Source organism: Lagopus muta, chromosome 3, assembly GCF_023343835.1.
Source record: "Lagopus muta isolate bLagMut1 chromosome 3, bLagMut1 primary, whole genome shotgun sequence".
Taxonomy (NCBI): domain Eukaryota; kingdom Metazoa; phylum Chordata; class Aves; order Galliformes; family Phasianidae; genus Lagopus; species Lagopus muta.
Window position 1 is genome coordinate 71,417,896 of NC_064435.1, and position 20,838 is coordinate 71,438,733.

General features: G+C 38.5%; 1 protein-coding gene across 3 annotated transcripts in view; it reads left to right on the forward strand.

The window, feature by feature from the left end:
- Positions 1–20,838, forward strand: part of TRIO (trio Rho guanine nucleotide exchange factor) — a 224,379-nt gene that overhangs the window by 101,938 nt on the left and 101,603 nt on the right. For all 3 annotated transcript variants that reach the window (XR_007376094.1, XM_048940615.1, XM_048940616.1), the window contains exons 12-15: positions 9,139–9,308; positions 10,210–10,384; positions 17,163–17,358; positions 17,953–18,119. Coding sequence is in view for 2 of the 3 variants with exons in the window: in XM_048940615.1 (XP_048796572.1) it covers positions 9,139–9,308; positions 10,210–10,384; positions 17,163–17,358; positions 17,953–18,119 (708 nt within the window). In the remaining variant the exon portion in view is untranslated. The remainder of the gene's footprint in view (positions 1–9,138; positions 9,309–10,209; positions 10,385–17,162; positions 17,359–17,952; positions 18,120–20,838) is intronic.

Genomic DNA, 20,838 nt, shown 5'->3' on the forward strand with positions numbered 1-20,838 from the left:
GGGAAGGGGAAATGGTTGGAATAGGGAACTGATACAACTGAAGGATAGCGCTGCAGAGTCAGAGGTGCTGTGCACTTTTGTTTTTCATGCAGCAACTGAATTGTCAGACACTTGGTTAGACTGACAGAGTTCAGAAGACTGCTGTGTGTGAATAAAGCATCACACTACTTAAGTCAACCACTCTGTTTAGAGAGATTTTTTTCTGCTTTAAACATTGCATTTTACTCTTGCATAAAATGCAGTTCTTGAAGAACTTGACAGTTCTTCATAACGTAAAGAGTATATCTGATATTGACCATGGTTTGCCTCATGTTTTAGCCTCCTTTAGAAGTTGTATTTCTTTTGATGCTAGATACTGTGTAATGAGTTGGCATGTTAGCATGCAGCATCTGACCTGTTATTTAAAAACAAACAAACAAACAAAACCCACAACCCATTACTTCTCCTAATAATTGGTGTAAATGTTATTGTAGTTCAACAGTGAGCTGGACTGGGGAGTTTATACATGGGGGGGGGGGGGGGAAATAGGCTAGGATACTTCATTTTCAGCCAAATCTGTTTTGCTCATCTGATTCAGGACGCAGATCATATGTATTTACAGTCTCATGGGAAAGATTAGAATAATCTAGAGCAAAAATAAAGATTTCAGGAGAAGACTTTGATTATAGACTGTGATAAATCTTGACAATTGTAGATTATTTGCTTTCCGTTTTGGTCTTATGTTAAATCCTTTCACTGATCAGATTAGGTGAAAATTTTGAAAGGCATGTGGAGCACAGCATATCAGAGCGTATGTCTTTACCCCTTTCACCCTAAATAGAGAAGTAGTCTGTTTATTGAGGAAGTATATTGTCCTAAAGCAGTTTCTTCAGCAAAACCTTTTGGAGGATCAGGGTGAGAATTTTTTATATATGAATCATCTACTTTGCTCTTGAAACAAATGCACGAAGCAGTTGGTCTTTGAAGCAGGTCGGGATCGAATTCCTTGTTAGCTCTAGACATGAGGACATAGCTCCCCCATCAGTTTTCTGTTAGGTGCTTCCTTGCCAGAGCTCTCCCAGCGCTCTGCATGTTTAAACAAAGGATAAATTCTGTATCTTGAACTATTCTTACAGGTGAACTTATTTGCTTCATTTTTCTCAAGCACTTGTGCAGTTCCATTACCTGTTGTAAAGTAGGGGAGCAGTCAGCTGCTGAGACAAGCTCACCATTTCTGTAGATGCTTTCTTTACTTGTTTTTCTAAGCATTAGGGAGAACAATTGGAATGCTATTTTAATGGACACTGTTGATTGTAGTGATGAAGGACAGAGACCGTAAAAGGAGTTGCAAGGAAGGGCCCTTTTTAAAAAAAAAAATTAAAAATAAAAATAAAAATAAAAATTGTTCTGTGAGTCAGTGTTGAGTAACTCTGGGTGGCTATCCAGATGTGCTGGAATGTTGCCACTACTCCCCTAGATAATATTTTATTGGAAAAAGATCATCTGCATCTTGATTTATTTCTTTTGTAGAATGGATATTACTGTGACCCTGGAAGTGCACACAGCTGTTGCTATGGCAGCCTCTTTTCAGCCTGGAATATGAGGAAAGGCATTATAGCTGATGTCTAAACCTTGAGTTTGTTTTGGTGGCTTTTTTTTTTTTTTTTTTTTTTTTTTTTGGTCATGTAGCTGCCTACTATACTTAACGAAGCAGAAAAAATTAAAAACAGCATTTAGTTATGTTTAGTTACATAAGCAAGACTCTCTTGTTTATTTATTTGCATTCTACTTAAAAATACAGATGAAAGAGTGAGGCAGGTGGTTCATATTCAGTAGGCCAGTCATTTGCTTACGCTGCAAAGAAACAAAGCTCAGAGATGCCCTGTGCCTTCTGTATTCTGTTTTGTTTTCAAGAGCATGTTGTTTGTTACCAAACGTGTGTGGAGTGCTGAGAAGGCATCATAAAGCAGATGGAAGATAAAAATGGCCTAAACCTGAAAGGTATCCATGCTTTGTTGGCAGGAGAATTACATTTCTCTTGCAGGATATGGGAAATTGCAGCATAAATTAGTGCATACCTGCAGGAATGTATGGTGGATGATTAAGAAATTAATGTGTGCGTTTAACTGATGAAGAGAGGTATTCAAGTAGTAGGATGATATGCTATTTGTTGAACCGAAGATAAATGATTTAGTTGCTTTAAAAAAAAAGTGGTGTCTTGTGAGTGTTGTCTTTGTGTTTATCTGAACTGAGAAATGGGCATGAAGGAAAAAACCCCTTCTTGTGTGTGACTGCTTGGAAAGAGATGCAAAACCAAGGGAAGCTGGTTGTCATGGTCTTGGGCTATTTTGAGGCTTTGAAGTCTGGCACTGAAAGACATCCAGTCTCTTGGTTGTTGATGTAGGAAATTTTGTTGTATTTTATTCTTTTCATTGGAAATACTTTACACTGAATCTATGTTCCTCATCTGTATTAGGGAATACCAGTATTCCTTTCCCCCTGTAGCTTTATGTAACCTTGACACTTTATGTAGAATTTGACTGCAACTTACCACTGCTACTGTGTCCACTCAGTTTTTTTACTCTATTCACATTCATTAAATCAATTTCTGCAGCTTCTGCTTACCACAGCAGTGGCAAGATCTGTTTGACACGTTCCAGAAATAACAGACTTTTGCTCTACCTTTGCCCAGAACAGCCGTATAGTGCGTATGCAGCAGCATGTTATGATGCACTTTGGAAATGCTGGCTTTCTGTGGCCAGGTTATTACAAGGTGGTAGATCTTCCTGTGTCTTAGAAACATCATAAGGCAGCGTACAAGTTCTCAGATTCCTCATGAACCAACCTCAATAGACCATATTTCTCACTGAGATTGAAAAAAAGAATGGATTCAGGGAAGCCTGAAGTAGTGTTAGGTAATGTTATTGCAGTTACTCATTTTGCTTATTGGTGATCCAAGCAAATCTGTTGTTTCCTATACATAAATTCTGATTTTAGTTTTGTACATTTGTGAATGTTGACTTTTTAGTTCCCAGTCAGTGAGAAATTTCAGTCTTTGCAAAACATTTCAGCAAGTGAAGTGATGTAGTTAAGGTGTATTTAAGGTGCTGGGGATCATAAATATTCCCATGAGAGTCATTGTATTGAACATACTGTGTTCAGGCTGATTCCTAGCCTGGGGGTGAATGAAATGCAACTGATCACCCAGCGCTGTTGACAAACTCAAATGAGATGTTGTGCAAGAAAAATCACATAGGTGAAAAATACATTTTCTAAGTAAATAGTTATCATAAAAGCTTGACTGCAAATCATAGGAGCAAAAGCCACAGTAGTCTTTGTTTTGAAATCTGCCATCAAGTAGCGATGAGCAGAATTTTGGTGTGAATTCAAATTCTTACATTCTTTCTCACTCTCTCTCAGCTCACACAACATTTATGAGTGAGAAGACTGAAATCATGGCCAAACCAGGTGTTTGTAGCAGTGCCAAAGTAGTGCAACAGATATTTTCCTAACTGGAGTGAAGTGTGGGAATACAGACCAGGGCTAAATGTTCATGGAAGAGAATGGTCTGTTGGCTTTTTGCGTGTATTCTGACTAGTTGATTGTAAAATAGCTCAGAGCACTTTCTGTGTGTACATAATATGGTTAAGGGTGTTACTAGAATACATCTCTTTCATCTTACTCAAACTAAATTTTGCAGCAGAATATACTGAGGCTGAAAAGAAGACAAGGGAAGTGGAATTGGCAGAGATTTCAAATACAGAAATCCACAGTTCCTGAAGAAAACTAATGAAACAGAAGCCTGTGCAAGCTGCCGAAGAAAGGTGCCAGTGCATGGGAAGGATGAGGAGGCCTTGCTCTGGTTGTAACACAGCTGGTTCACTCACATCTAAGTGCGGAGTGCATTTGATTCAGAAAAGCTTGTTGGTATGGTCTTGCTTTGTCTCATGACTCAGTGCCAGAAATATGCCCTCACTGCATTATCCAGTATAGATAAGCACAGCTTTTCATTAATTTTATCCGAGGGTGAACCTTGAGGTGACAGATCTGCTGTTCTGGTTGCCAGCTGCTCCTGAGTATTTGATTCTGCTGAGCTGGTGATCTCTGGCTTAAATTTGGATGTCATAATAAAGCTGCTGTCTTCTGTGCCGAGAACTGGAGCATGCCCTTTCCAGGCAGCAGACCAGCTTTTTAGCTGATCTGGCGATGTCTATGAAGTGAAATCTCTGCTCACTACATTGATGTGCTAGTATTTCTCAATTTGAGAGTTGGGGGAGAAATGCTTCTCGCTCTTAAAAGAAGCATTCAGCAGCAGTATCTTGACGTGTGTTGTTTTTCTGACTTGGTAGGACTGTGTTCCAGTTAACCAGCACAAGCTCTCTCTCCTGAGTTTGTCAACACTGGTAGTTACTTTGGCTTTAAAATGGATTTAATTTGATGGGTTGCAGTCCAGGTGTTACTGAAATAACATTAAATGCTTTGGAAATGTGAAGCAGAAATAGGCTTCTAAAGCTGTGATGTGGGCATCTTTTTTTTCTTCTTCAGATAAGGAATGGGGCAAGTGGTAACAGGATACTGATAGTGAATGTAATTTAAGGAAGATATAAGAAACTTGATGTTGCTTCAAGGATGAACTTAATCTGAATGAGAAATTGATTGTAATTGTAGAATAGGTTAGAGCTTTAAAATATAATTAATTTTCAAATATATGAATACATTTAATATCTTAAATGTCTCTTAAAGTTCATGGAAGATCAACTCCTGATGTTTTAACATCTCAACTTATTTATTCTTAAGATGCAGTTTTTGTCCAAAGCATACACTGAAAGCCAAAGCATACAGATCTCAGAACCCTCTAAGCCCCAACATGCATATTAATTACATTTGGCCCTGTGTGGGTAACAGCTCCTTAAAGAAGTCTGTCTGAGGAGATGCACAGACTGCAACACTGTGCTGCGGGGCATGGGCAAAATGAGGAACTGAGTTTTGAAATGCTGACACTGTGGCCTTTGCTTTGTCTTAGCCTACTATAATAGTCAAAAGCTATTATAAAATGAAAAATAAAGAAAAATTATCTTATGTAAAAACAAAAGTGACAGAGACTTCATAAAACAACTCTGAACTCGGGAAGATATTCACTTATGAATAATTGTTCTCTGATTATATTCAGCAAAATATTGTATGATCTTATTTAGCACCAGTCCTTCAGGAGATTTCAGGGATGGGATTTAAAGAGATGGAGGCCCATCATGCAAATGCTGAAACTTCCAGGATGTTGCAGACAATTAAAGTAATACAATCTCAGTGACTAATGGCATGCTCCCAAGAACTTAGGAAAGAGGTAGCACAGGATGCAGGCTCATTCAAGCAGATGTTTCTTAGCCTGTGCTATGTATAGATCAAGAAAAAAAGTGCTGGGTGAAACATTTGCCTGTCAGGGATTCAGAATTTGATTTCCCTCTCCAATTTTAATTCTGATAAGATGTGAAGAGCAGATAAAGAGAGAAGAACCTCATTCTATGGCTGGATTTAGTTACTTACGTAGTTTTCTCCCTGTACATTAAAGCTGTTTTGCCACTGGATAAAGTTGTTACAAAGGTTACAGGACTTAGTGATTTGGGGATCTTTCTGCTTTTTTTTTAGTTTTATTTTTGTAGTAAACAGAAAAGCACGAGCAGAGATTGCTCAAAAATTCACACAGAGGAAGTCAGTGTTCTTTTAATGATGAGGGGTCTTTCTTATATCAGAGTATTGTTGCTTTCACTATTGGATGGAATAATTCATTACCTCAGAAAATCATTGCAGTATAAAATCTGTAGTTCTGCTCTGCTAAACATGCGTGGCTAAGCTCCAGTCTCTGTTCTTCTCCCAGTAAACTGTTTGGCTTCTTTTGGGTTTACTGTGCAAGCTCATTCTGGCTCCACCCTTAGGTTTGTATCTGAAAACAAGGTAGTTTATGTAATTTGCAGTATTCCCAGTGCTCATTTTGGTTTTAAAGCTGTATACAAGCCAGCTGACTTGCCACCCATTGTGAGCTGAAGTCATCTTAATAAATGGCAGGAATTTATATCCAACTTTGATAACCTGACAGTTCTGTTCATCTGTGGTGGCTTTATTCTAACTTCTGTGGATGAACTGCATCAGATCAAAATTATTTTCAAGGGAAACAATTTGTCAGAAACTTGCTTATTGGAAAAGTGTTAAAAGCTTACCTGGTAATGTATTAGAAAGAATAACTTTTGCTATAAAATTGTCACAAAGCTGTTCAGAAAACTGTTCACTTCAGAAATGGCTTAAATTGTTCCTCTTTCAACAGTGTATGAATCACAGCTAGACAAGCAATGCATGCTAATTACTATCACACTCTTTCTGTGCATTTATAAATTGCCTTTTCTGCCCAAGCAGCGGGTGATCTGGCTAATTAAATAGGCAAACACAGTGTATTTCTGAGCTCCTTGGCTCTGTGGGGCCAGGATGCCGTGTTTACAGTTGTGCTGTGCAGCTTCTGCACTGAGAAACTATTTCTCTGTTCCTGGTAACAGGCACCAAGCCAGCTAGCATGACATTTGTTGTGCTAGCACCCATGACCACACAGGTAGGTGGTCATGCTTTCAATTGGCTATGTAGAATGAAAAGTCTGCTTGTTCTGTGCTGGTTTGCTCTCCAGTATCCAGGTGAGCTTTAAGGGAAGTATTCCCAAGCAAAGCACATCACCAGTGTAAATTGACCCTGCCAGGTCTTCTCCTTCTAGTCATGGAGGTGACTGATGCCTTTGTGAAGAGTAAGAATCACAGAGGTGAGTTTTCCTCTATACAGATGAGACACAGGTGAGACCCAACACTCAGCAGAAAAGACATGATGGAAAAATTCTTGGACCTACTTTGAGCTGCAGTGCAGTTACTTGTAAGGGGCAAAATTGATACAGTTCAGGATATCCAAAATGACTTCAGTTCTGATCTATGATAAACGTCTCTGTAAATTTGGCATTTTATAGACAGTGCAGTAAGCATTGGTAAGCTCTTCTAGCTAGCACCAAATGCCTTAGGTTCATAGTCAACAACAAGTGTTACACTCTGAAGTGTGTATTTACACAGTTGCAAGAACTGTATGCACACAGAATCTCCCTTGGAAGATCTCTAACGCAGTGTCCTGTTTCCATGGTTCAGACAGTTTATAAACTAAGAGAAGAATAAAAACATGTATTCTGGCCATTGAAATCTGAATACAGTTTGCAAATTGTACTGTCAGGCTTCTCAATCTTAAGTTTCATTTGTCTTGAAGTGAAATTTGCATTTCTAAATATGCATTTGAAATTTTTTTTTTTTTTTTTTTTGGATGTTGCAGTGAGTTGTGCTGGAATGAGTGTTGTCTAGTTCTTTTGACACACTTGTTAAGTTCCATTCATTTGTGCTCCTTTTACTAAGAATGACTGCAGTGACTTGAACTCATGGTGTGTATGACTATGGAATTGCATTCAAATGTGTGAGAGGCACTGTCTGTGAAGCATATAAGTAGTCAGAAGATCAGAATGTGTACAAATAGGAGGTTCTGGGTTTTGGAGAGTTTGGGGTGTTTCTTTTTAATACATTTGTAGAGAAGAATTTGGTTAAAAACCATGAACTTTTCCTTATATTTGAAAATATAACGAGCTACACTAAAAACCTAACTGAAGAGGCACGTAAGGCTTTAAGAAATTGAAAAGAAGCAAGCAAAACAATTAAAGAAATACTAAAACCACCACCAACAAAAACCTAGCATTTGATTTGAAAATAAAGCTGCAATGGAACTTCTTAATTCAAGCTTAGAGTTCTTCACTGAGTTTTGTGTTTTATTGTAACACCACTGGTAGTTACCTTTATGATCAGGACATTATACAAAAGCATGAAAGGAGTGTTTCCTAGAGAATGTTAAGCAAAGAAGTAAAGCATTTGTCTTACTCTCTTTGAAGTTAAGCCATGTGGATTGCTCATTGGCTTCATTTTAATTGTTAACTTTTAATTAGTTTCGAGATTAACGAAGTCTGTTTATATCTCTAAATTGTTTAAAGACAAATTCAAATGAAGACAAAAGATCTGTCAATCAGAACAGAATTCTACTTTCAAGATAAAAAGGAGATTTCAATCCTTGTTCTTGGAAGGCGGGGCTGTAGGTGTGATGATAATATGGGGAGGAGAGGCCTGATTTGGCAGCTTCCTGTGAGAGTAGCTGTTGCATTGTGCTGCGAGTGCACACTGGTGTTGCGGGGGACAGGCGTGTGCCCTCTTTGAGCACTGTGTTATTATCACTTGCCCTATAGGTGTCTGATGGTTTTTTGGTGAATAATTTCCACACAGAGCTTAGGATGCAACAGTTGTTTTGTTTTGTTTTGTTTTTTGTAAAATTGTGGAAAGAACACAGTGGAATTCAAGTGTCTGGTAGTGATGCACTGCTCGCCTATACCTAGAGATTTTTCCATAAACTGCAGTGTGTGAGCAGTTCTGAACAGGGTGTGTTAAGTGGGGGAAACAAAGCCAAAAAAGTTGGTGTAATTACTTGCAGTGTTTTTTTGTTGTAATAACATGAAATTGAAAACAACGGGGTAAGCACCATAGCTGTAGAGATCATGATAGAAAAATAACTTCTCACGGCAGATTTCACTCTGTATATTGTTTTCTGAAATGCTTTTTCCTTTTTCTGAAGGCCATTGAAAAGTGTCATGTTATCTGTGTGCGTGTGTCAGCCTGGCAGTGTAAATTTGATGGTGGCTACAATACATCTCCCTTCCTTCCTTCCTTCCTTCCTTCTCTCAGGGAGTGTTACCATAGCATTTCCCTCCCGGTGACTTTCTCGCAGAGCTGCAGATGGGATTCTCACTATGAGCTCTCTGCTGCTCAGTCGGATACACTTAGTACTGTAGAAGGAAAATGAGAAAGAAAGGGTGACTTAGCAACACGGATAAAGCTTTCCTGGTATTTCCAGGACATGAAAACCTTATTTGAAGCAAAGGCTCATTTTTATTAAATTGAAGATGGGGTTTTTCTATGAAAAGAAACAAATACTGTTTCTTCCCCTCCATTTTCTCCCATCCAAGCAAATTGATTTGCAACAGTGACTGCCTGATCCTGGTGCTTATTTTTCTTTTTCTTTTTTTTTTTTTTTTTTTTTTTTTTCCTTCTTCAGCTGTGGACATGGCTTGAAGAGTTACAGAAAGAGCTGCTTGATGATGTCTATGCAGAGTCTGTGGAGGCTGTCCAAGACCTGATTAAACGTTTTGGTCAGCAACAGCAGACCACTCTGCAGGTTACAGTCAATGTTATAAAAGAAGGCGAAGATCTCATACAGCAACTAAGGTAAAACAAGTTTTAATTTAAATCTCTTCTGGCATAAGTCTGGTATTCTGCAAGGCTAAGTTTCTATTTTGAGAGCAGAGATAATGACTGCATGCTCTGACCTATAAATAAAATTTGTAAATATTAAGACTGCTATTATGTTTCATTCTGTTCTGATGGTCTGTAAGTCTATTTGCAGGAAGCTCAGCTTATAAACACTACCTTCATAAGAGGGAGACTTTGTTTACATAAGCTACCTTTGTAATAGGAGAAGTTGTATGCCTTTGTAGTCTGGGAGATGCAGGGCTCCACAGTTTTGAGTTCTGAGCAGCAGACTTCTCATAAAGAGACCCTTGAAATTGTTTTGCAGTCTAATATGTCACATTTTTGTAGTGATGACCATCAGTTTGCAGTCTATTTGCAATAATGTAAGTAAACTTGGGACACATCTGCAATGGTACATCTCCCATTTGCTATGGGATTTGATCTTAATGTACCTGAATTTGTAGAAGTTTTTGTATTGCAGTAAAATACTTGTTAATTATTTTTTAATATCTCATATTGATTTTTCACTGCCAGGAAGATCCAGTGAAGTAAATAGTTATCATATGCCACTTCCTTTTCACAGAGAAAGAGCTTCTCTCTTTTAAACTTTATTCTTCCTGTAAGCAGAATGTCCTTAAATGCTGAAGTGGTCAAAAAATGAAAGTAATCGTATTTTCTAATGCTTTTTCAAGTATTAAAACATAATTTGGACTCCTATTAACAAAATATAAACGCTTATCTTGCTTGTAATATGATTAGCACTAACTTTTTCTTTAAAAAGCCCTGTATTTCATGGTCATGTGTATCATCCGAACTGTGCAGTTTTCTTTTTTTAATAACTGTCTTCCCTCCCCTCTCCTATCTCTGCTTTCAATAGGGATTCGGCCATTTCTAGTAACAAGACCCCCCATAACAGCTCAATCAACCACATAGAGACAGTCCTGCAGCAGCTGGATGAGGCCCAATCTCAGATGGAGGAGCTGTTTCAAGAACGCAAGATCAAGCTTGAGCTGTTTCTGCAGCTCCGCATATTTGAAAGAGATGCAATAGATGTAAGTGTCTGCCCTTGAAGCTGCACAGCAATTCTTTTGTTGTTGAGGAGCAACAAAATTCTGTAGTTGCATTGGCATGTGATACAAGTGAATGATAAACCTTTTTTCTTACTGAACTAAGACTTTTGGCTTGTATATGAAAGTCTCAGAAGAGAGTAGAGCTGGGCTCTGATATTAATTCCAGCTCTGATTGCCTCCCATTGCACGTTTAAGCAACTGCTGTGTGTCTTGTGTAAAATTGTAAAGTACCATTTGCTTTATCTGCCAAATGTGGTTTGAATACCAAGGTGCCTTAGTATGACTACACTTAATATGACTTAAAAGACATGCAAAGTGATTTAGTATAAAAACTCTAAACTGTTGCTTTGTAGTAATATCACTCTTCTTTCTTTTTGAAATCAGCAGCATGTTTTTCAGTTGACAACTGTAAGTGGTATTCAGAATTCTTTGGAGATGTTGTATAAAATCTCCCTTACTCTCGCCTTCTCTCCACCTCTCAAATAAGAATCTTTTCCATCTCTGAAAATATCAAAAAACTGGTGCCACACCCCTGCAAGACTTCAGGCGGTTTTTGGATTGTACGCATTTTGGAGGAGGGTTGCATCTATATCAATTGGAAAGGTTCTGTTTGCATGCGTGGATATTCATGGAAACAAATGTCAAAATCCACATGGAGCTTATGTTACATAGTTACTTTATAATTCAGCTAAGTTGACTATGAATGCTATACACAGTGACTGAAATTGAGTTGGTACTTCTAAAGGTTAATGGTTATCCTCTGGAATGTGATCTTGTTTGGCTATACGATGGCTTACCTTGACATTCTGGAAACCAGGAATTATAATGTTATAGGAGCTACTAAATTTACCTCTTCCCTTGTACATAAGTAAAAGCCACAACTGTTGATTACATGCAGATGGTGTAAGGACAAAGAGACAATTATCAGAAGTGATAGCTCTTAAGATTTTTTTGTTGTTGTTCCTTAAAATCCGGACTAAATACCTTTTCTGGAATCTAGTTTAGTTAGACAAATTGTCAGGTGCAGGCCAGGCACAGGCAGACACAGTTCCTTGATTTATGCCCTTGGAGGAAGTGAGACTGTACACTCCACAGTAATAATAACTTCAGTGTAAAGGAAGACTAAGAAGCTTCTCTATTTTAGTATTCACATTGCGGAGGTGAAACTAGTCTGCAGAGACTTCGCTACTTAGATTGGGAGTTGCTGTCTTGAGTATGGAAGGGAAAGGCTTGGCAGAACTGTGATTGTAGTAATTAATTGGCTGACTAATGTGTGTGGAGGGACATTAAAGGCATCTCCTTTTATAAGATCATCAGCATTTTTACAGTCAATGCAAAAGTGATCTCCAGTGGGTGGTGAGGCACTGGCACAGGCTGCCCAGAGAAGCTGTGGATGCTCCACCCCCAGAGGTGTTCAGGGCCAGGTTGGATGGGGCCCTGGGCAGCCTGATGCAGTGGGTGGGAGCCCGAAGCACAGGGTTGGAAACTGACCATCTTTAAGGTCCCTTCCAATCTAACCCCATTTGTGATTCTGTTATGAGATTCTTTGATTCAGTGTTTGATGGGGTTGGTATGATATTCTCAGAATACTTGTATTGAGGAAGTGACAGCTGTGGGGTACAAGACATACTAAGAAAATCAAAGAAAGAGCTATGTTCAGAGTTTCAATGAAGTTGATAAGGAGATTGCTCTGTATTGTAGGTTGCCTGAGCCAGAATTTCTGTAATGCAGAAAGCTAGATGCAGAAGCCTGGCTTTGCAGATGTGTTCTAGTTCTCTAGTGCAGACTGGCATCACGTAGATAGTAGTACTTCTGTCTATATTGGTGATGTCCATGAGGTTTTACAGTGGAAAGCTGTATATCTTAACTTCACAGGTCTTGCTTTTTCTAAACCTGACACTTGGCATGCTTCACATTTTGGCCTATGAAATATAAAGCCAAGTACCACTTACTGCATTAAAAGAGTTAGTGTGTTTTGTTTATATGAATTGGAAATGAAACAATGTCACTTAGGATTGCCACGGAGCCCTCCCAGGAAGAAACTAGGTTGTGATAATCCTGGCTGCCAAGTATCTTCAGCACAGTGTTGATTGCTTTGCTGTCTCTGCTTCCTCAGCAAAGCATGTTTCTCTTTTCCCTCTCCCTGAAGGCAAACATCTGTTTGGAAACTTCCGGGAAGGAATGCAAGGACTAGTTCCAGGTCAATTGTGTGAAAGCAGAAGTTCAGCTGAAGTAATGTGATCTGAAAGAGCCAGATACCACCGATGAACTTTCAGACACTGTTTTGACCTCCTCTGCCCAGTCAGCTAGGTCTTGGCTGTAGTGGCAACTCACTCAGGGGTGCATCCTAAGAGATTTCTTAGTTTAAAAGATTTCTGAGTTTTTCTGGAAGGCAAGTGGTGTTTCTAGCTTGTCTTACTGTTTGCAGAATGGCACAAGCTAAAATGAAACAAAGGGCTCCCTCAGACACTGCAGGTTCATACTGTGCAGCTGTGCTTCTTGGGACAGTGGTGGAATTTGCTGACAAAGTTACTCATCCTCTTTTTGTCCCTTTTCTTTCCTTCAGTACTGAAATATTCTTTCTTTTAGTTATTGTCTTTTATCCTGTAACTTCCTGGGTTCTCCTGTTCTTCTGATACTGGTGTAATTACAGCAACATCTCCATTTTGCTTCTGCTCTTAGCATATGGACCTTCTCTATCCTTGCTGTTTGTCATGAGGTCCTTGAAGGACTGTTTTGAATGCCTGGATTGACTAAAGGCAGGAAGGAGCAAAATAATGTACGCAGAGAGTCTGGTGTTAGAATGAAGAAGTATTTGTAGCATAAGAAGGCTGTGTATGGACCTAGTCAGCCACAGAGTAGCTCTGGTGGCAATGAATGCAGTCTAAAACATATTTGTTTCACTTCTGTGTGCATTTTTCACTTATCCATCTCTTAAATCCCTCTGTACATATGTCAGGACTTCACACAAAGTATGTTGCACACTTTCTAACTCACAGTTTTATCTCTACTCTATTTTTGGATGGTACTTTCAAGATGTTTGTGAAGTCATCCAACTGAAAAGGCAAGGATGCAGAGTGCTGGATCACAGAGACTTAACTCTCCTCCCTTTTCAGTTTACCCTTTTTCTTTCTCCTCAGCTCCTAATATTTTCTAGGTCCTAGTTAGCATTTCGTTGCTACAAGAATGCAGTTAGACTCTTTTGAAAAGACCTGTGGTTCTTTATTGTTTTCCCATTCAGTACGAAAGAGTCTGCATTTCTTCTGTTACACTCTGCCTTATTTCCTGCCCGTGCTTCCTAACTTTTAGCAAGTAAAAATGCTTGTCAGACATCTCAGACTCTGCACTAGGAACTCCTAGAACAAATTCTGTGGTAAGTAGTTGCCCTGTGTTTTTGTGGGTTGTCCATTTCCTGAGAGCAGTATGAATTTATGGTTATTTCTCTAGTTGTCTATTAGTCATTCACTTTTTTGTTTAATTAATGCTAACTACCTTGATAAAACTTTCAGAGCAGGCTCCTACTGAAAAACAAAGTGTCACTTGTAAAGCAGAACTTGCAGGAGAAGCCTTGAAGAATGCAGGCGGGGCTTAACATTTTATTTTTGTCTTTAACTTGGCACTCAGTAAGTTTCAGATTTGCACAGTGCGTTCCTAATGGCTGAAATCTTGAGCCACCTTATTACTGCTGAAAGAATATAAGGTCTTCTGCCATTGTTAGGAACCCCAGCTGTGATGTGCACTATGACTTCTTACCTTCTGAATGGATGTAGGACCATGCTGATATTATTTATTTGAATCATAGGTTTCCTCATCTTTTAAAAGGGACAGGGAATGTCGTGTTCTTGTACAGGGTCTTTCAAACTACTTCAAATGAAGTATAAGCCGTGACCTTAACCCCACTAAATAGTATGGGAACAAGTTACCATTTTTGCTATTGTTCTTTGTTGTTGTTGTTCTTTGGATACAGTATCAGCAAAATCTCTTTGCTGAAGTTGCACGCAGTGTTGACCTCTTTAAACTACCTGTCATTTTTATCAGACAAATCTGAGAACAGTGTGAGGGGACCTGATGGCTCTAATCTACTTAAAATAAAAATTTTATTAATATAAAAAACTGAAGCTTAATCACAGCAATCTCATGTGGTATGTCAGTTTACAATGTCGATTGCTGTATTTTCACCCAAATTAATAGTAAGGTAGGAAAGTTGTTGGGCTTGGACCTGAGGGGTGGTGGATTGGATTTATTTTTAAAACAGTGACACAAATGAGCCCCATTAGACAAAATCCATTTTTTCAGTTATGTTTAGGAAGTCAGTGTCTGACAGACACTGGAGTTTTGCAGTCTTCTTCAACACATGGTTTTCTGTTTCACCAAGTCTAACTACATTTATGAATATTTTTAGCTGACCTAGATGAAAATGAGATGGTAAATCTGATTTCTGAGGTCTTTCATAATGCAGAGGATAATTTGAGGAAGCAACTTTTAGATGTTTTCCATGGTTTTTAGAGAACTATGAACATAGTGTTATCCCAAATGGAGAGCTGCTGGAAAGTGTGCTCTTGTTGATCTTCATGGTGACTATGGTGAAGAGTAACACCACTATCACTTGGAACCTTGTTATGAAGTTTGGGTATTCTGCTCTGTAACGGAGCTTAGGAACTGCATCACACTCATTGAGCTTTATCAGTGTTAGAAAAAGTATAAAATTAATCAATTTTACAGACAAGAAAACTATGGCAACACGTTTTTACAAGAAAAATAAGAAAACATGTTGCTACTCTTTACCCTCTCTCATATTTCAAAGGATAATTCATGTAGTTTTTCATTGCTCAGCATTATTAATTTTGAAAGGGCATTTGTTGGTGTGCTAGAAGGAGGATTTTGGAACTCCTGAAGATTAGCTGGAAGGAGCAGGCCTAGGTGCATGAGAGCAGAATAGGAGATTACCTGGAAGTAAGAAGTTTATCAGGCTGGACTGTCAACAAGACTGGAAGTTTGTGAAATATTTCAAGTCAGTCAAGAGGAGATGAAGATCAGAGGGAGATGATGAGACAGGTTGGATATGGATTAAGTAAAAGGGAAACAAATGAGGGAGTTGTGTAGGACTTTGTGAGAGGGGAAACCTGTGTGCATGTGGAGAGGAAGCCACTCATAACTCCTAAGTAAATTGTGTGTGTTGTTTTAAGTATACAAAGGAGAGATGAAAGAAGCTTTAAGCAGTAGCTAAAGGCTTTGTCTTGTACATCTTCTTTCATCCATTGTCCTTCAGCTTTTGTGTTTTCACTATTGCCTCTGAAATGTGAGCTTGTCTGCCTCTTTGTGCTTGCTTAGAACAGGCTGAATGGGGTTAGAGTTTGTAAGTAACTATCCTGATTGTTGGGTGCATTTTTTTATAGTGCCATTTAAGTGGAATGGGAACAAGCCATCAAGAAAGATTGTAGCTGGCTGCAGAAACTTTGTAGAGTTTATTTGACTTTGCTTCCTTTTAAATTACTGGATTTTTCTACAAGGTTTATTTTTCCAGGGTTTCTGTTGAAGTTACTGAGACAGTTAAACTACACAACTGTGATGAACCACTTGGAAAGTGTAGTGACAGACTCCTGCTCACTACAGATATTTATGCGGATAGCAATTTTGCCCCTAATGCCAATTTGGCAGCAGACTGTCATTTTTGCTGTGTCTTGCTATAGGAGTGGGTGTTTCCCTTCCCCATCAATTAGCATTCTTCTTAACTTGTTGATTTGTCCTACTCCTAAAACTGTAGAATTCAAGAGCTAAGATGGTCTTTCTTCTTGATATCTACAGTTTTGCTTTCCCAGTGATCTGCAGTAACTTGTGGCAAAACTCTGTTGAAGACTTTGGAAAAATATATTTGATCAAAGGCTTAGTGGTAACTAGGCAGGCTTGTCTGAAGTAAGTAATGGGTGTATCAAACCTGTGCCGTAAGAACTGATTCCACCCATTCTGATCAACAGAAGTTGTAAGCATTATCTGTGTTACCTAAAAACTGTTCTGTATCTCAATTAAAAGGAGTATTTTATGTTTTCAGCCAGGTTTTGGTAAACACGCTTGTGTAGATGAGCAAGGAAGGCTTTCCTGTTATGATACATATGTAAAGAAAATTCAAAACAACAATAAAAAAACCAACAAACCTTAATCCTCTTCTCTGGACATTTTATGGTGGAGAGTAAATTCCAGAATTAGTGTAGCTGAATGATTTATCCTTGCAAATTTAACTGCGATGTATTACTTCTTATTCTTGCTCCATTCACTAAGTATCCTGCCTTCTGTGACAGGCAGTGCTTCTCAGTTGTTTGTTAGAAGCTGATGGTGCTCACAGAGTCTAAGCTGGCACTTGATGTATGAATTATTGCTTGGTGTAGTCTGAAGAACAGAAAGGATGTTTTAAGTCAACAGTTTCCTTTAGAAGTGGAGATAATATTTTAAATCTGTTTCACAAGTGATGTGTAGATGAGCAGATACTTCAAACAGTGCTGGGATACCCACAGTGTTGGGGACTTTGAGAAGGCACAGATTGGTTGAAGGAGAGCTGTTGTGTTTATCAAATACATTCTTTTGGATTGTTTACCAAAGCTGAAAACCCTTGTGGAAATGAGCCATGTCTGAAATATATCAAACCTGATCAGTGAATTGAATCAACAAGTGATGCGTTCCCAACTGCCATCTTAAATGCAGCGTTGGAAATAAACATACATTGTATAATGGATTAGTGAATATTGTCTTCCTCCTTTTCTCTCAGATAATTTCAGACCTCGAGTCTTGGAATGATGAGCTCTCTCAACAGATGAATGACTTTGACACTGAAGATCTTACAATCGCAGAACAAAGGCTCCAACATCATGCAGACAAAGCCCTGACCATGAATAATTTGACCTTTGATGTCATTCACCAAGGACAGGATCTGCTGCAATATGTCAACGAAGTGCAGGCATCTGGTAGGATGGCTCCTTCATAAGGTTTTATAAGATCTTCCCAGTTGACTTTCTATGGAATGTCTAAAAATCGTAGATGTGCTGGTTAAATGTAAACTAGAGATGCAGATATTGTTTTTTTTTTCTTTGGACTCAAATCATTTGGTAGCATTGGTGAATTTATGTTGTCATTATGCTGTGCAGTTGTTAAGTAGGAGTTGGCAACACCTGAAAATGTTTACTTTTCTAAAAAACAGAGTCCACACAGGAAGTAATTAAAATTAGAGTAAAAGATAAGGAGTTAAGCAGAGCAATTTCACAAAGTTATAATTTCCAGCAAATCTTCCTTTCTGATTTGTTGCGGTCCCTCAACTAATGTTCTTTACCTCTATTCAGTTACCTAGGCTAAATCTCAGGCTTTTTAAAATAAATTAAAAAAAAGTAGTAATAATAATTTGATATTTTCAAAACTGTGCAAAAAAACCCCTGTGCTTATTTAAGCAAATACTCAAAGTTACATTTTGAGAGGGAACTGGAAAAGTAAGTTTACAGCAGTTGAAATGGCCTTGTATGTCTTGGAAAGCCTTAACTCTATTATAAACGATTGTCTGCTAACAGGTGTTGAGCTGCTTTGCGACAGGGACGTAGACATGGCAACTCGTGTTCAGGATCTGCTGGAGTTTCTCCATGAGAAGCAGCAGGAGCTGGATGTGGCGGCCGAGCAGCACCGCAAGCACTTGGAGCAGTGCGTGCAGCTGCGCCATCTGCAGGCGGAGGTCAAGCAGGTACGAAGTCGTGCCCTGAGCTGGGGGAGCAAGGGTGTTTTCATACCTCTTGGAAGTGTAATCCTGTAAGTAGAAATGAAGAATAACTTACATAAAGTCTTGCATTTGGAGGAAGGAAGGAACGACTTTGATTTGAAAATCTAAAGAAATTTCATCCAGTGTTAATGTTGAAGTGATTTTTTTCAATTTGCATTAATGATCCCTATTTGTATGTGGATATAAGTCACATATTTGAATTTCAGCTTATTGTTATGTAGATGGGATACTATCTTTTTATCAGAGAGTATAACAAGGTTTTCATTTGATTTTTCTTTTGATTTTGGTTTGGTTTGGGTTTTTTTTGCTGCCAAAACTGATGCTACTGCTATTGTATTGTCACACTTTACGTAAATATAGCTTTGTAGTCATGTCAGGTTGGTGGATTGGGACACTACAGGAATTTTTCTACAGAGTTCATCCCTCAAGTTATTGTAGTAAAACCAGAAAACTCTCTTTCTGGCTTCATTTTTGGTTGCATACTTGCAAGGAGTCTTTTCAGTACTCAGTAGAGGAACTTTAAGTGTAGTTATGTTACAGTTCAGATTGATTTCTGTGACAAGTTAATTCTTGTCTAATATGCATAGGTTTAGTGTGAGCACAAAAAAGCAGATAAAAACATCCAGTGATACTTCTCCCTCAACTAAGTACCAGTTCTGCTTTGTGGCATTGAATTTTTCTGCATCAAGACTAGAAGGAAGAAAAATAGGGCCAGAAGACAAACAAATTTAAAGAAATCCTACAAAGAATTTTCTTTGTCAACCTGGTGTGTAATAGGTGCAGAGATGGTAAAAACAGACAAAAAATTACTGTGTAGGAAAACCTCAAAAGACAGGAGGAGAAAAGGATGCTCACCAAAGTAATGAAGGGACAGCTGTATGTAGAAGAAGCAATGTGGAAAGGAAAATGTCACTTTATACAGGATAGGGACATAAAAGTAGAAACAGAGAAATAGTTGAGAGCATCTGACTCAGCCTGAACTTCACTTGCATTTTCCAGCCAAACCTTTGATCACCTGAGATATATAGCTACTGGATTATTTATTACTGCAAGTACTCCCATATACTCACTTAGTAGAATGAATGCTTTGAGTGCCTTAACATGCAGCATCTACATGGCTCAGATTCTTTGTTTTGATTATAGTGTATGTTCTTGGATGCACCTATGTGTTTATATGTTTAGAGCAGTGTAGTCCAAGCTTGAATCCTCAGGAATACTTTGGGATGCCTTGGATTCACACATTCAAATCTTACGTCTTGGTGTATACACAGTCCACAGTGTTTGAGTGTCTCCAAGAATACTGTTCAGGATGAGTATGCTGGCACTCCATATAGTGCCATATGGATATGAAAACTTCAGTTGGACTGCATGCTGAAACAGGTGTGTCTCGTGATCATGTTCAGTTAGAGTAAAAATCACTTTAAGAAAAGAAACTTAAATCAAGCAATTACTAATACAGCCACTCTTTCAAGTGTTCCAAATTCTCTGTTTCATTTCCACAATTTTGCTGTTGGTCTATTGATGCTTTCCTAACCTGCTGAAGAGTAGGAGAGAAAAAGATGTGTGGAGTGTGTGGTCCACTCCAACAGTGAGGTGATGGGAGTATGCCAATAAACAGTAGAAGATAGCAGCCTTGGGAAGGAAAACAGGCTTGCTGCTTACTGGAGCTTATATTAGCCCTTTAAGTCAGAGCAGAGGGGAAGAGGAAGGGCAAGGAGAAAGTACTGGCGATAACTTCCTTCATGCAAATCCCACCTGCATTTCCATCCTAATCTGCAGCAAGCAGAAGTGTTAATCAGTGTGTTTGAAGTAACAAGTTCTGTGTTAGCTATCTGCTGTGTGTGATAGTATGCCAAGTCAAGTGACATGAATTAGTGCTGTTTAAACATTCTACTTCTTTGTAAATTTTCTAGAGAAGGCCAAATGCATTTTAACACAAAAGCTGTGTGTTTTATCATACTATAGCTGGAAGAATTAATTTTTAATATAAAAATCTAGCTTAGAAATGTTTTTATAAGAAAAAGCAGAAATTAAGAAATGATTTTAAAAGTTTGCCTGTTGTGTTCTTCGAGACAAGTCAGTTCCCCTGAGTTTTGTTTCTGACTGTTGGACCTATATAGTTCCTAGGAATTTTCCCCTTTTCTTGCTCCTGATGCCTGCCTTGGCTTGTTTCCTTGAGTGCTAGCAACTCCTAGATGTCTTAAGTAGACTCCTAGTGTTTTTCATGGCCCTCTTTGCCCTGTGCTGTGATCTGGAATCCTTTCCTTGCATAAGAAAAGGCCAGAAACTTATGTTTGTAGATAGAAAATCTGATGTTGGAGCAGAGATTATGCTTTTGCTTTTGAAGATGAAGCAAAATGAAAATGGAAAAGATACTTACATTTATTGGAAAACATCAAATTGCAGTATAAGATGGTCTTGATGCACTTGATGCAGAATTGTGCTGCACATTGGATATGCATCTTATTAGAGACAAATACAGAGCATGGTGTACTTGCAGAAATAATCAGCTGAACAAACATAGCACGGGACAACAATTTTGCAGAAGAGTTCACAGACAACAGTGAATAACCTGAATTATGCCCAGCTTTACTCAGTAATTGAAAGTTTTTGACTGAAGCGGTAGTTATCAGCTGGAGAGAGCTCATAAAAGATTAGTGAGAAAAATTAGGAAGCTAAGCTC